The sequence below is a fragment of the Parasteatoda tepidariorum genome, chromosome 4 (genome assembly GCF_982258835.1).
Source record: "Parasteatoda tepidariorum strain Cologne lab strain chromosome 4, Ptep-v5.0, whole genome shotgun sequence".
Taxonomy (NCBI): domain Eukaryota; kingdom Metazoa; phylum Arthropoda; class Arachnida; order Araneae; family Theridiidae; genus Parasteatoda; species Parasteatoda tepidariorum.
Window position 1 is genome coordinate 102185364 of NC_141758.1, and position 13958 is coordinate 102199321.

General features: G+C 27.5%; 1 protein-coding gene across 2 annotated transcripts in view; it reads right to left on the reverse strand.

Moving 5' to 3' along the window:
• The window catches only part of kst (spectrin beta chain, non-erythrocytic 5 kst), a 194958-nt gene that overhangs the window by 41320 nt on the left and 139680 nt on the right, over positions 1 to 13958 (reverse strand). For both annotated transcript variants that reach the window (XM_087161839.1, XM_071181673.2), the window contains exons 37-50: positions 13706 to 13892; positions 12631 to 12831; positions 12378 to 12494; positions 10478 to 10591; positions 9582 to 9764; positions 8168 to 8313; positions 7144 to 7369; positions 6888 to 7067; positions 6603 to 6806; positions 5269 to 5418; positions 3785 to 3889; positions 3499 to 3593; positions 2503 to 2593; positions 1821 to 1979 (exon numbers count right to left, since the gene is read on the reverse strand). In XM_087161839.1, the coding sequence (XP_087017965.1) occupies positions 1821 to 1979; positions 2503 to 2593; positions 3499 to 3593; positions 3785 to 3889; positions 5269 to 5418; positions 6603 to 6806; positions 6888 to 7067; positions 7144 to 7369; positions 8168 to 8313; positions 9582 to 9764; positions 10478 to 10591; positions 12378 to 12494; positions 12631 to 12831; positions 13706 to 13892 (2158 nt within the window). The remainder of the gene's footprint in view (positions 1 to 1820; positions 1980 to 2502; positions 2594 to 3498; positions 3594 to 3784; positions 3890 to 5268; positions 5419 to 6602; positions 6807 to 6887; positions 7068 to 7143; positions 7370 to 8167; positions 8314 to 9581; positions 9765 to 10477; positions 10592 to 12377; positions 12495 to 12630; positions 12832 to 13705; positions 13893 to 13958) is intronic.

Here is a 13958-nt window from a genome sequence, read left to right on the forward strand (position 1 = left end):
ACATTCTAACAATTATGTGGATATGCTTTAAATAAAAGAAATCTTCATTCAATTATTATTATTTCAGTTCCATGATGATGATATACTTTGTTTTTGTTTTACATAATAGAAAGTTGCAGGAAATCAGCTGGGAAGTGTTAATATCTGTGTTATATTTTAAAATTACTCAGTACACTAAAGAATTATGAGTTATTGAATAAACTATTAATCTTGTAAGTAATTGAAGCAAGGCTATTATAAAAATTTAAAAACTAAAAAAACCTATAAAGATATAATACACATAAAACAAAAACTAAATTTTCCACCAATTTTGTTATTCCCCTGTGGCAGAAACATGATGAAACAGCGACATTGTCACAGAAAGTTACAGAGTTCTTGAAGAAAGATTTTTCCTAATAAAAAGTCTTTTCTACAGAAATTTTCAAAAGATTTAATCTTTTCTTCAGATTTATATTCAAAAGATGTTTTTTTCGTGCACCGGAGTGGAAAATTTTTTTGTGATTTTTCTAATCTCATTTGAGAATAATAAAAAACAAATAGTAATGAAGTAAAAAAATTTGGTTTTCTTTTCTGCATGATTTTTCTACATGAAGAAATTTTCTTTCTACTTTTTACACAAATATTACTATTGATTTCCACTTAGTTTTAAAATCCTACATTTTTAATACGATATTATTTATTACAACAACTGAATCTTGAAAAGAAAACAGGCATTTTGTAACCCTTTTTTAAGAATCCGATTATTTTCGATCTTTTTTTTTCGGTAGTTAGTGCTACGGATTTCACAATTTTTTTTTTCTATTGTGATGATGTACAAAATGCAAACAAGGAAATAATTTGTGTGTTTTCCCCTAAAAAATGTGAGAATATCGGTCATACTATTAGAATAAAAAAAATATTATATATTCAACTAAAAATATTATTTCATTTTATCTGAAAAGTTTTTTTTCTGTTGTTTTGTTTGATGTTGATGCTTCTGTTACTTTAAATTAGCAACTACATTTGTTATTACTAAAAGTATCTTGAAGAAAGATATTAGTATTAGAGAGGTATGTCGCAGAAAGCTCGAAAAAATTCTGCCACTGGATTTAAACCTACAGTGCAGCTTTCAGGAGAACTCCTCCAGACATCAGACTCAAGTCATGGCGCGTATTATGGTTATGAGGACGTCACTTCAAATAGGAGAGTGTGGTGAATAGTTTTGTCTTAACCTTGGCATAGATCAACACCTTCATTCCTCCATTGCACCCCTATTAGAAATGTCCTCTTACTTGTTACTATAGCAGCAGACTTTTAGTCTGGAGCAGTTCTCCTCAAAGCCGCACAGTACGATGACCACAAATGAAATCATGCAAATTTCACAGATTGAAATAATCCAATTTCTGGAGTCCAAGGGGTGCTGCAACACATATTTTCCAAAATGTTCACAAGCTCAACTGTGTTTTCACAGATATGTAACAAAGAATGGTTTGGGTTTATATCAAAAATCACTCTCACAAGCTAAAAAAGGAGGTTATTCAACAATTTTAGTTTATATAGAAAATTAAGATTTCTTCCAAATGTCATAATGTGTTTCTAATGTCATCAAATTATAGTTAAGAAAGGAGGAAAACATCACATATTATAACAATATCCTTTTTGTTAGGTCAATTTATGAGTAACAAGGTTTAGTACATAAATAGTTAAAATAATTTCTCTTATAAAATTAAAAATAATTAAATAAATACCAAATAATAGACCTCACTCTTTTATTAGAAACATATTTATGACTAAATATATTTTTGATAAATTCACACACTAATTCAACGTAATTAACACACCTGTTTTATATTTTGAATGTTGCTTTCATGAGCAGAGAGTTCAGCCTGGAATGCTTGATGTTTCTGAAGCTTTCTCATTTTATCCTCTAGACTTGCTATCTGACTCATATCTTGTTCAGACTCTAAAGATTTCTTTTTGTCAGCTATCCAGGCTTCGGCCTTAAATCACAGAAAACACACTATTGTAACAATCCTTCAAAACTTAGTTAAAAATCCATGTAATGCAAAATAAAAGAGATTGAAATTAAAAAAATTTTTAAAACACTTTTTTTTATTAATCCAATAGCAAAGGAAAATGGCAAACTTTTATAAGATTGACAAAGAACAGGAATAAAATCAAGCGCTTCAGTATCACTTCACCTCAGAGCTCCCACACAGAGCTGCTTTCTTCAATTATTTTGTGTTTTGACACAATGAAAAGGATAGATTCTTGTTTCTAGAATCCAAACTATAGCATCTCCACTTTTAAGACCTTATTTGTTAGTTATTCATATTTCTCTTCATTAAAAAAATTATCTGGTGAGAGATTTTGTCATTTTTAAACCTGGTGGGAATAAGTACTATGGATTCCAAAGTAAAATGCAGCCAACTGAGTATTTTTATCCTCTTTTATTTCTTAATTGTTTTTTCATGAACAAAAATCTATTATCAAAGCAATACCGATGAAAAAAACTGTCTTTACCTCTGTTGCATCTCTTGTAAATTGTGTGTAAAGAAGACTGTCAGCAAGTTTTTGCCTCCTAAGGTTACTAAGGTCTCGAACTTTTGATCTCCTATAAAAGATATTTATGAAATTAATAAATGTGACAATTATCATTAGACACAAACTTAAAAAATGAGTTTCAGAATGCCCAATTCAGTTTTTACATTTCATACTGTAATGTATAAACTACATTGACTGAAGTGGAAGACATAAATTCTAACACATAAAAGCAAAACACAACCGCAGAAAATGGTGTTTATCTTCAAAACTGTAGTATTTTGAATATAAGCCGAGAACTTTTAGAAATGTTTTGAAAGATTAAGGGGGCTTAGAATCATATATAATAGAGAAGACATCATCTAAGAGCACATAACCAACAGAAATACTTCTCTTTTCTTGTGCATTAAGGATAATCTGCAACATTATGAAAATGCATGCATACAAGACATAAAAATACAGATAATAAAAGTTTTAAAATAGAATACCTAAATATAAAAATTAAAAAAGAAACACATAAAAAAAAGAATTTGAAACGAATTTATTATTTTTTTAACTTTCTATTTATGAATTCAGAAGGCCAATGCTTTTCTTTACACACAGTGCAAGTGTTGCTAGATCTACCATTGTTACAGGTGATGAGGTACATTTTTATTTCCAAGAGTAGTATGCCTTATTTTTTTACTTCTGTTAACATACCAGATTTGAATTTTGGGTGAACTTTTTAAATAAAAAGCGTATTCTCAGAAGGACTTATATCAGAAATAAACGGTATTTGGGAATATGAAACCCTAAAAAAAGGTTTAAAGACTATTATGCAAGACAAATAAAAAAATATTAAAAAAGCCACATTTACATTTGAAAGCTATGAAACACAAATTGTAATTAAGCTGGTAACACAATGAATTCAAATAATTCAAGATTCTAGTTATTTTCAGTTAGTTGAAAATGATTTTTAAAAACAAGAAAAAAGAATACCTTGTGGTCACTTCTAACATTCTCGTGCGAATCGTTTCGCAATCGAAATGATTTTGCTGCAAAAGTTTTTCTCCATGGTCTTGAAGTGAGATCAACTGAAATTTCAAATAAAGACTAGATCAATTTTAAAATTCAAAAAAAAAAAAAAATGATGCAAAATAATTCACATAAATCTGATTAAGAAAGTGTGTTATTAACACAAGGAAAATATAAAACAAATCTTCACATTCCTTCATTTCATTCTTTTTTTCTATAACCATTAATGAAATAGCCATAAATAAAATACCTTTTCATTTTGTGTGGCAAGTAGCTTCTCAAATGCTTCATGTTTCTTAACCAAAACATCGACCTCCTCGACTGTATTTCCAACATCAGAACTAGATAAGTAAACCTGCAAATAAAATACATGTTAAGAGTAATAATGGTGTTGGGATTATGGATGGTTGACTGAATGTAAACAATAACAAACTTCCTAAATCCGGAAGAAATTTAGAAAACTTCCAATGTATCCCTCAGCATATGTTATGCTTATGAGGCTATGCGTGAACAGACTTAATATTCCAGGAAGTTCTGTCAATGTGATTCAAGTTAAAATTCATGCATAATTTTATTATTCATAAGAGTTTCCTGTAACTTATAAACTCTAACTGGTTGTGAGCCAAATTGAAGAAAATTAATATCACAACATAAATAAAGTTTAAGGTTTGCCATGTTTTGAGTGTTATCCCTTATTTGGCTATATTTGGGTAAAATAGCACTGTTAGTAATTTTTAGGGTTGCATCTTGCAGGTCATAGCATGCTTGCAGAGCCTTCCAAATTCATATGTTGCTTGTCTTGTTGAAATTTAAATTGGAAGCACATGCTATATTGTAAACACTACAAGCATAACAATATTTGATGGCATCTTTTTTCAAGCTTAGGTGTAAAAAATCGATCGGAAGTAGTAACTTGGGAATCTTGCAACGAATTTTAACCCCTAGCTCTGTCTGTGCTTAGCTTTATACAATCGCACATAATTTTTCCACATTTCTAATAATCTATGTATTTTAGGGAACTTCCATAAATGATGTCACACATTTTCAAATATTCTTGACCGCCATCCACACTTTTGTCAGATGGTGTCCCACTTCACTTTTCCCTTTTGTCATGCTATATTACATAAACATATATTAGTAGTTCATAAACAAAGCAATTAACAATTTCTATTTATGTATGATAAAATATATAATCATATTTCTGATTGTTCAAACTATAACTATGTATCTAGGTGAGATTTGTGAGTTAAAATTGTTAGATGTGAACTAATTTTCATGGAAAATAAATTTTAAAATAATATGGAAAAATAAAACAACTAATAATAAAATAATATTTAAACTGCTGACTTTAAATGTTTTAATTTTAACCAAAATATCACTTTCAGTCACCAAATTTTTAATTATCCCCTTCTGTTATGATTTCTCCCCATTTTCCAAGAGTGACATAAATTGTCTACGACCCTTTACGTGTTAGAAGTTTTACCATGACTATGTAAAAAACAGTATTGCTAAAACGTTAAAATGAGAGAAAATCAAACAGTTCAGAATCACACATATTTATGCTCTCAAATTAATACCAATGCTTCTAATGATGCAAATAATGTTAGATTTGATAATGTGGATTCTGAAAAAAAAAGTTTTTACTATTGTCTATAAAATTAATAAATTAAAAAAACTGATGAATTATAAACAAGTTTAAGTGTGTCTTGAAACATATCTAGTACAAAAACAAACCTCTTGTTGGCTACTCAGAGTGTCCAGTTGTTTTGCGTCCCTTAAGAAGCATTGCAAGTCACACAGCTGATCAAGGTAGATCTTTTTCTTGTGCCATGCAGTATGCAGATCACCACGAATGCCAAGGAGGTGGTCTAAACGTTCACGAATCTAAAATATAAACAAATCAAAACTATAAGTTTCGAGTTTCATACAAAGACTTCTCTAAGAATTACATATCAGTGGCCTTGATCTTATGTGACTTTTAATCATTAATGATAAATTATGATTTAATAAAAATTAATGATTTAACATGATTGCCACTTAAATCTGAAGAAAAATTCTCCGTGTTTTTCCTGTACATTTATACACAATATAGTAAGAAACACACAATCATCGTTCTCTTGAGTGACCTATATTAATCTAGCTATACCAGTTTTAATTGCTGGAAAAACAAAAGAAGAGCTGAACATACTTAAATAATGCTACAGTTAATGAAATTAGTTAAGTATGGTTATCATCCTTTTTTTAAAAGACGAAAATAAGAATAAAATTCCCTCTATTTTCTCAGTTTGTAAAGAAAAAATCTAAATTCCCTGTTATTTTAGGTCATTTTAAAATTCCCTATATTTTAAAGGTTTTCCCTGTGGAGTGGCAACCCTGCATCCTTTCACACTGATTGCTGGTCCGGAGGTACAACTGATAATTAATTTATAGCGGTTCAAGTCAAATTTTCGTGGCATCAGGCAACCATTAATTATGAGCCTCGACAATATTTAATGCATAGTATTAAATCAAATAAATTAACTGTCTATTGGCCGCCTGGCCAACTATGGTGATGATGATGATTTTCTGTGGAACTCAAAATATGAAGTAGAATTCATTGCCGAGTGAGATCTGTACTAAGAGGACACTGCTAAAGTTATTGAATCTGACACAGGTGATGTTCTGGAAGCTTTAAATTAGCAGATTTATGGTATGTTTTAAAAGATTCATTATGTTACTTTTTTTTAAAAATACTCTTGAATAAACTGTCATAACTTTTCTTATTTTTAATTTTTTTTTCTCAAGGTAATTTAAAGAATTGTTTAAAAATAACATTCATATGTATAGAAAATATGCGAGAAAATGCAAAAGTAATTATAAATAACATATTAAAAATAGTTTTTGTAATGACTGAATTGGTACAGAGTTATTTATATATCTCACTGTTAATAAGGTGTCGATATTTCACCATCAATGAATGTCTGACTTTATTACTAATCTATAAATCGACCCTTTGATTTTTGCAAAATTTTGAGGCTTTAAAAAGTTCACTTATTAATGATAAATACTTTTAAAAAAACTATACTTACTTCCTCATGAGCATAATGTCCATTTTCGATCATTTCTTCTCCAGCATTTACAATGGTTCCAAAAGTTCCTTCTCTTGCTTCAATTTCAGCTTTTAATCTTTCATGTTCAGCTTTCAACATTTGAGCACTGGTGACATCTCTCACTTTTTCTTCGGTCTTTAAAGAAGAGCAAAGACCTAGTGCCCAGTTTTCTACATCACGTACCTTTAAAAAAAATTTAGTTTAAACAACACTATACGATAAATATTTATATAGGTGCATAACTTTAAGACAAAATGTGTTTACTGAAGCCAAGAAGCGCTGCAGCTGATATGATGCTTGCAATTCAATCTTTCGTTGAGCTGCTCTTTCTTGCAGGGTGTTCCAGTTCTCAATCACAATATTTTGTTGTTCTAATATATGATCAGCATTGCCACCCGGATAAGAGCCTTGCAATCGAGCACTGTCATCCACTAATATTTGCAACTAAGAAATAAACTAAGTTGAGACAACATGCTTGAAACATTTTAAAAGAAATGTTAAAAAAAAAGGGTAAACTTACTTGAGCTTCTAAAGCAACCAAGTCGTTTTCAAACCCTTCATGTTTCCTAATTAAATTCTGTACACTGTTCAAGTCTCGTCCTAAATCATCAGATATGCTGGCATATTTCTCTTGTATCCTAGACAGAGCATCGGCAACGTCCCGATTGAAGCGATGAATTTCTCCGGCTGCCTGCAGCTTTTGATCCCTTGCTTCAATCGTATCGAGCAGTACCGACCAAGATTGCCTAAAATCAATAGTTTTATTATTAACAAATATTGAAAGTTGCAAAATAACGTTAAAAAAGTGTATTAAATAAAATTCCATAATTAGATATTGTACAACTAAAATATATCTAAAAAAATCCTCAAAAATAAATATTAATGGAATACTTCACTCAAAGTAAAATCTCTCTAACAAATGGAGATCAAATTTTAAAGAAGAGCTAAAATATTTAAGATGATAATGCAAAATATTTAATAGAAATATAGTTTCATTCGACAATGGACAACTAGTCAAATTTTCATTTTGTGTTGCAGCTAAGTTAACTGTTAACTGAGCTAAAAGCCAAAATATAAATATTTTCCTCATCTTTGCTTTGGATATAAAGAAAAACCGTTTCTAAAGTGTGCTTAAATGTTTTCTTTCTCTCAAACATAAACAAAGCTTGTTATAATAGAACCAGTTAAACCTCTTTCCCCGCATCGCAGTTCACCTTATTTATGAGGCAAACATAAACATGCAAACTGAAACAGTTAAGCGGCTTCACACTTTTTGTGTTGTGTATTGGCATAAAAATAATAATTATATGCATATTTTTTTTAAAAAAATAAATATTATAAGATAAGAAGAAAACAAAGATAATTTTTATCCACTTAATGGAAAACAATGTATTTGAATTTAAATTTATATCAATAGAAACAATAACAAAGAAAGTAAACAATTATAATTTTTTTATCTACTCTTCAACTATGTTAAATAAAAGTTATTAATAAGCAAATTCAATGAAATTTGTTTTAGTTTATATAATAGGAATTTTTTTTACCTTAAATGTTGTTGCCTTTGGTCAATTTTTCCTGAATATCCACTGTCACTAGCGATAAGTTTTTTTGCCAGTTCTTCACATTGATTAAATCGTTCTGATCCAGTTTCAACACGTAATTTGAAATCATCAAATTTGGATTGTAGTAACTAAAAATGGAATCAAATATTTCTTTTTAAAGTAAGAGCAATGAATATAAATCATTTACCAGCAAAAAACAGAGGTTACAATATTATTATTATTATTATTATAATGTCTTGAAAAATTAAAAATATTTCAGGAAATATAATAGCAATCGTACATTGACACAAATTTATTGCTACAAATTTGCACTTTTTCCCTTTTTTTGTACTACATAAAAATTTTGTGAATTTGAATAAAAAACTGAAGTTAACAAATGCGCAAGAAAAGAACAGCACAAACTTATGCGATAAACATCATTTCTACTGCAAATTGTGCGCATCAATTTCATACATCATATCATTTTTATCAGAGTTTCAAATTGTCAGTAATATTTAGATAATTTGGGCATTATACTTATTGATATATTAATATACAGTTCTAGCATTATTCACTGTTTTTAAATTTAGTTGGATGCATTAAGAAACAGCATTTATTGTAGGAAACATATGAATATCAAAATTATTTGACGACTGCATTTTCCTTTTAACAACTTGAAAGCAGTATTCTATAATGTAATCAAAATCAAACCATAAAATAGTAGGTGGATGGGTGGCCAGCTGTTATTATCAATAAGAAACCATTGAATGCATCATAATGAATAAAAATTTTTAAAAATGACATAAAATCGATTAATACTTTATATAAATGAACTTCTCAGTAATGAGACACAAAATAATAATTATGACCATGATAACAATTAGGACACAAAATAATAATTATGACCCTGATAACAATTAGGACACAAAATAATAATTATGACCCTTCACTGAGGAGGTTTATAGCATTAACAAAGCTGTATGTCACCCAATTATACTGCTGTATGCCATCTACTGAATATGTTTACTGTTTTGTCGATTTTTACGCAGAACAGTTTTTTTTTTTTTTATCATTCAACATAAAATATTATTCATTGCAGTTCATGAAAGCATTAAAATATAAATTAAAAAAAGTCTTAGAGCTATTGCAGTAAACATAAAATTATGACACTTAGAATTGAGATCAAAGTTTGACTAAATGACAATTCAGAAAATTAAATAGGAGGACCTAAACACAATGTAACACACAAAAAAAAAAAAAAAAAAAAAAATTCCAAGTCTCCTGTTAAATGAGATTTTGAGAAATGTATTTCAACTTAAATCATATGAAATTAATTATTGAAATTAATATGAATTATGAAAACATGATCATGGTTTTTTTTAAAAAAAAATAAATAGGAGAAAAGGTAATAATTTACCAGTAAATGTTCATAATCTTGTCCATAATCTTCTGAATTGGCCATCAACATTTGTTCATTCACCCAGTTTTCAAGTTCATCACTCTCCCTGTAGTATTCATGTAAATTCTTGGATTCTATAAGCTTTTGCCTCCTGATATTAGCTAATTTCTGAATATTCTTCATTTGTTGATTCACAACTTGCTAAAAAATAAAAGGAAATACTAAGCCTATATATTTTTTATACATGTTTTAAGATATTTCATCATATTTCCAGTTATTAAATTTAATTAATTCAGAAAGCAGACTACAAATAATTCAGAACTTTTTTTTTTAAGTACACCCAAAATTTCAGAATTTTTTTTATTTATCATTATAACTTAAGTATACAAAATTAATTTAAAAATAAATTTAGTTTGTTTTTAGATATTTTTTGAGATTAGAATAACTTTGAAAGTATTAGGATCACATATACTTTATAACTTGTTTTTAAGTTTTCCAATTATAAAATCAACTTAAAAGCCCAAAGTAACTAATTGGTACTGTAACAAATTTCATTAAAAAAAAAACTTAACTTCACACCGATATATTTTAAATTCATATTGAACAATATTCATATAAGAAAGATTAAAAATCATTTACTAAGTTTATTGCTTAAAATAATCTTGAAAAACAAATAGAGAAGAAGAATAATTATCAAAAATTGTAACTACACTACTACAAAAATTAATGAAGTAATAAAAAAAAGTCATAATAAAAAGATTGTAATAGTTGATTATATATGAGCATAATTAAATAGTTTCATTATTTAATACATTATTGATATATTATTCAGAATAAATGTAATAATATTATTAAATATTATTCAGAGGAAAATTTTTATTAACACTAAAAACTAATGAGTATTGAAAACTTACCATTCTATTGCTTATGATTTTGGAATCAGGATGATTGGAATCTATCATTATTTGAGCTTGATGTCCCATTTCTGTGATTAAACTACAATAGGTATCAATCTCCAGTTCAAGAGCCTAAGATGAAATAAGTTAATCAAAATAGTCTTTAAAGAAAAAGATATTTTGAAATATAGTAAAAAAATTCATGGTAATAAATTTATTCAGAAATATTGATTATCTAAGTTAGTAATCAATAAATAGATCCTCAAAATTAATCAACAATTGAAACTTTTGATGTACTATTACAATTTAGTAGTTAACTTAATTTGATGATTTTAAAAAGTATTGAACTTTTTCTATGGTTTCAGTCATATTAATAACAAAAGTGAACATTTTTTATTTTTTGTGGAATAAAAAAGTGTCTGAAAGAAATCTTTAGTATTCTTAACAGAAATAACAAAAAAGTAAAATGAAAATTAATCAAAGAATAAAAGGATCTAACAGTTTTTTGTAACATCAACTGCTACATTTAATCTATATGTGAAGTTCAATTTTGATCACAGATAGAATTCCATTGAATTTCAATGTGTGAAATTGTATCAAAGATTTTTTTTTATTAAACTCCTGTTTACAATATTTTCTTTTAAAAAGAAAGAGGGCATTCAAATTTATTGTTGAATTGCAAAGGTTTAAAAAATACTAAGAACTAGATTACTGTAAAATATAGTTATAATAAATAATATAAATAACCGGAAAATATACATAATATACATTACTGTAAAATATGATTTATAGGTTGTAAGAAACATAGAATATGTTGTTTTTTTTTATTTAAAAAACTTTACATCTTAATTTTAATTTATTGAGAGTCGAAATTGAATGTTAATAGAACAAGACACTTTGAAACATTTTTAATGACTTTAACTAATTAAAATAAAACATTCAAGAATTTTAGTTTTATGAATTGATACAACTAAACTAGATTCCACTACACTAAATTATATCAGCAACAGAAAATCATAATGTACAACCGGCAGTACTTGAAATTGAAAACAAGCTGTTTTACATTAATGGAAAATATTTTGGGGCATTTCAAGAAATATAAGTGAATAAAAAAAATTTAACATTTTGTATTATATAAAGATCATTTTTTCAAGATTAAACAAAAGTATTAATAATCATAATCAAAGTTATTATCTTTTACAGAAGGTTATTTTTAATTCAAAATACTTTTTGCGACAATTAACAATTCTCTCATTTAACAGTTAAGTAATAATTGCAACAAATCAAGAATTGAAGGGATTGCACTAAAACAATTTGGAGATGAAAACAAGAATGTGCACACACAACTGCAGGTTTCCAAAGTATTAAAAATATTTCTTTTTTAAAAAAATGACCAAAACTAAATTTACAATGCATAATAACTGCTTCATAAGTTAAAAATCAATTTGAAAAAAAAAAAATTTTCGCAAAAAAAATTTCAATTTAGATAGCTGTTCCAGAAACCCCCTGATATAAAACCCTCTATTGTATACTAAAACAGGCTTTAACATTAAAAATAATAAAGTTTATAAAAAAAAAAGATAACTAAATAAAAAATGCTTTTTATGGAAAAATGACCAATTAGAGATTTTTAGCCTTTTTAACCAAAAACAGAAACACTACGTGAACAGTCATTTGTTCTGAATAAAATCATATTTAAAATTTTATTTTCACAGATGGTTCTTCACGTAAAAAAGTTATATTTTAACCTGCTATCTTCTCTGCATAGCAAAACCGGTTTTTTCAATGTTGTTAGATATAGGAAAATGGTGAATAGAGAATAAACATTCTCCCAATTTTGTCCTTTTGCTAAACCACCAATGGATTAAATAAGTGGATATCTAAGAAATAAAGTAACTAAATAAATCATTGAATTTACTTTATGTTTAGTGAGAAGTTTCACTGCTGCATCTTCATCCTTTCCATAGTCAGAGCTTTCCAAAACATCAGTTTTTTCATTCATCCACAACTCAACTTCATTAGCTTCTGAGAAAAACTGAGGGGGAAAAAAAACATAGTGTTTCATTTAGCAAAAAGAACATTAAATAAAAATATCAATATTGTTTATTATTAGAAATAGCACCAATCAATAAAGGATAATTGAGGAAAAAGAACAAAGAAGTTATACTAACGGATTGTGATTTCAGGGATAACTCAAGCTTTTTCTTCCTTTCTGATGCAGATTCCAAGAGTGTTTTCCACGAATCTTGAAGTTCAACACATTTAGATTTTATGGAATCTGCTGCGTAGTGTTTTTGGTCCATGAGTGATTGCCCTGAAGACAAGGTCTTATCGATCATAGGTTGATGTCCAGTAATCTCTCTTTCAAGTTTCTAATGAAAATGAATGTTTGTTAAACTTAGCATTTTAAAAAAGATAGATGGAGATTAAAAAAATAATATTATTTTCATTTTCCCAGTGAGTGATTTTTATATACATATATGTTAAAAATATAGAGAAAAATTATTAAAGATTATTAAAAAATAAAATATTTATTTAAAGAAATTATAAGCCCAGATTACAAAAAAGTTAAAAGATATAATCTCTTCGTCAGCTCACACGATAATATACGCAAAAAAGAAGTGCTTTCTAATATTGTATCAATATAGCCAAAGCAAAATATATCAATACAGTAGGGTGAGGAGCACTCAAAAAAAATTTAAACAAAATAGAACACATAAGGTAAAAAATATATGTAAAAAATAGAAAATAAAATGTAAAGAAAAATATTATCTATAACCATATTTAGTAGTTTTTTTCGTTATAAAAACTACTAATTTATCTTTTGGTACATTAGATTCCAAATATTTTTCAGACCTATATCTCGGTTTAAAGATATCACAAGTTCAATCAACTTCAAAGAGATATACAAGAGAATTAAAAAAATAAATGGGGAGGCTCTTAAGACAATTAAAATTTTTCACTATTTAATATTTTAAAAGGCTAATTAGAAATCACTTTTCTTTAATTATCAAAAAATTTTCTGGGAGGAATGTGATAATTTAATAAAGAGAAACTTTCAATATATTGTTATTATGGAGGGATTTTCAGCAAGCATATCCATAGATAACTTCAATGTTGTCAAATATAACTATTATGCATTTATCAAATTTCCTGTTTTTGAAACTACAATAGCTATAAATCAATAAATTATAACTCAACTTAATGAGTAATTTAAGATATTCTAGTACAATTCTAAGTACTTACCTGATGTTTTTTGTACATATTTTGGGCATCTATCAAATTTTGCCCAAGAACCAGAGATGTTGCAGCAGGCATATGTTCCTTAATCCACTGCAATTCAGCATCTACTTCAAAGTTAAACTCGTGGAACTTAAGGGATTCTTCAAGGATATAACGTCTTTGAGCAGCTGGGGTCTTCATCTTATCAAATCTGTAAAGTTATCAATTATTATTATATTTTTGCAGCAAAATCTTCTATACTATGTATAGCTATATA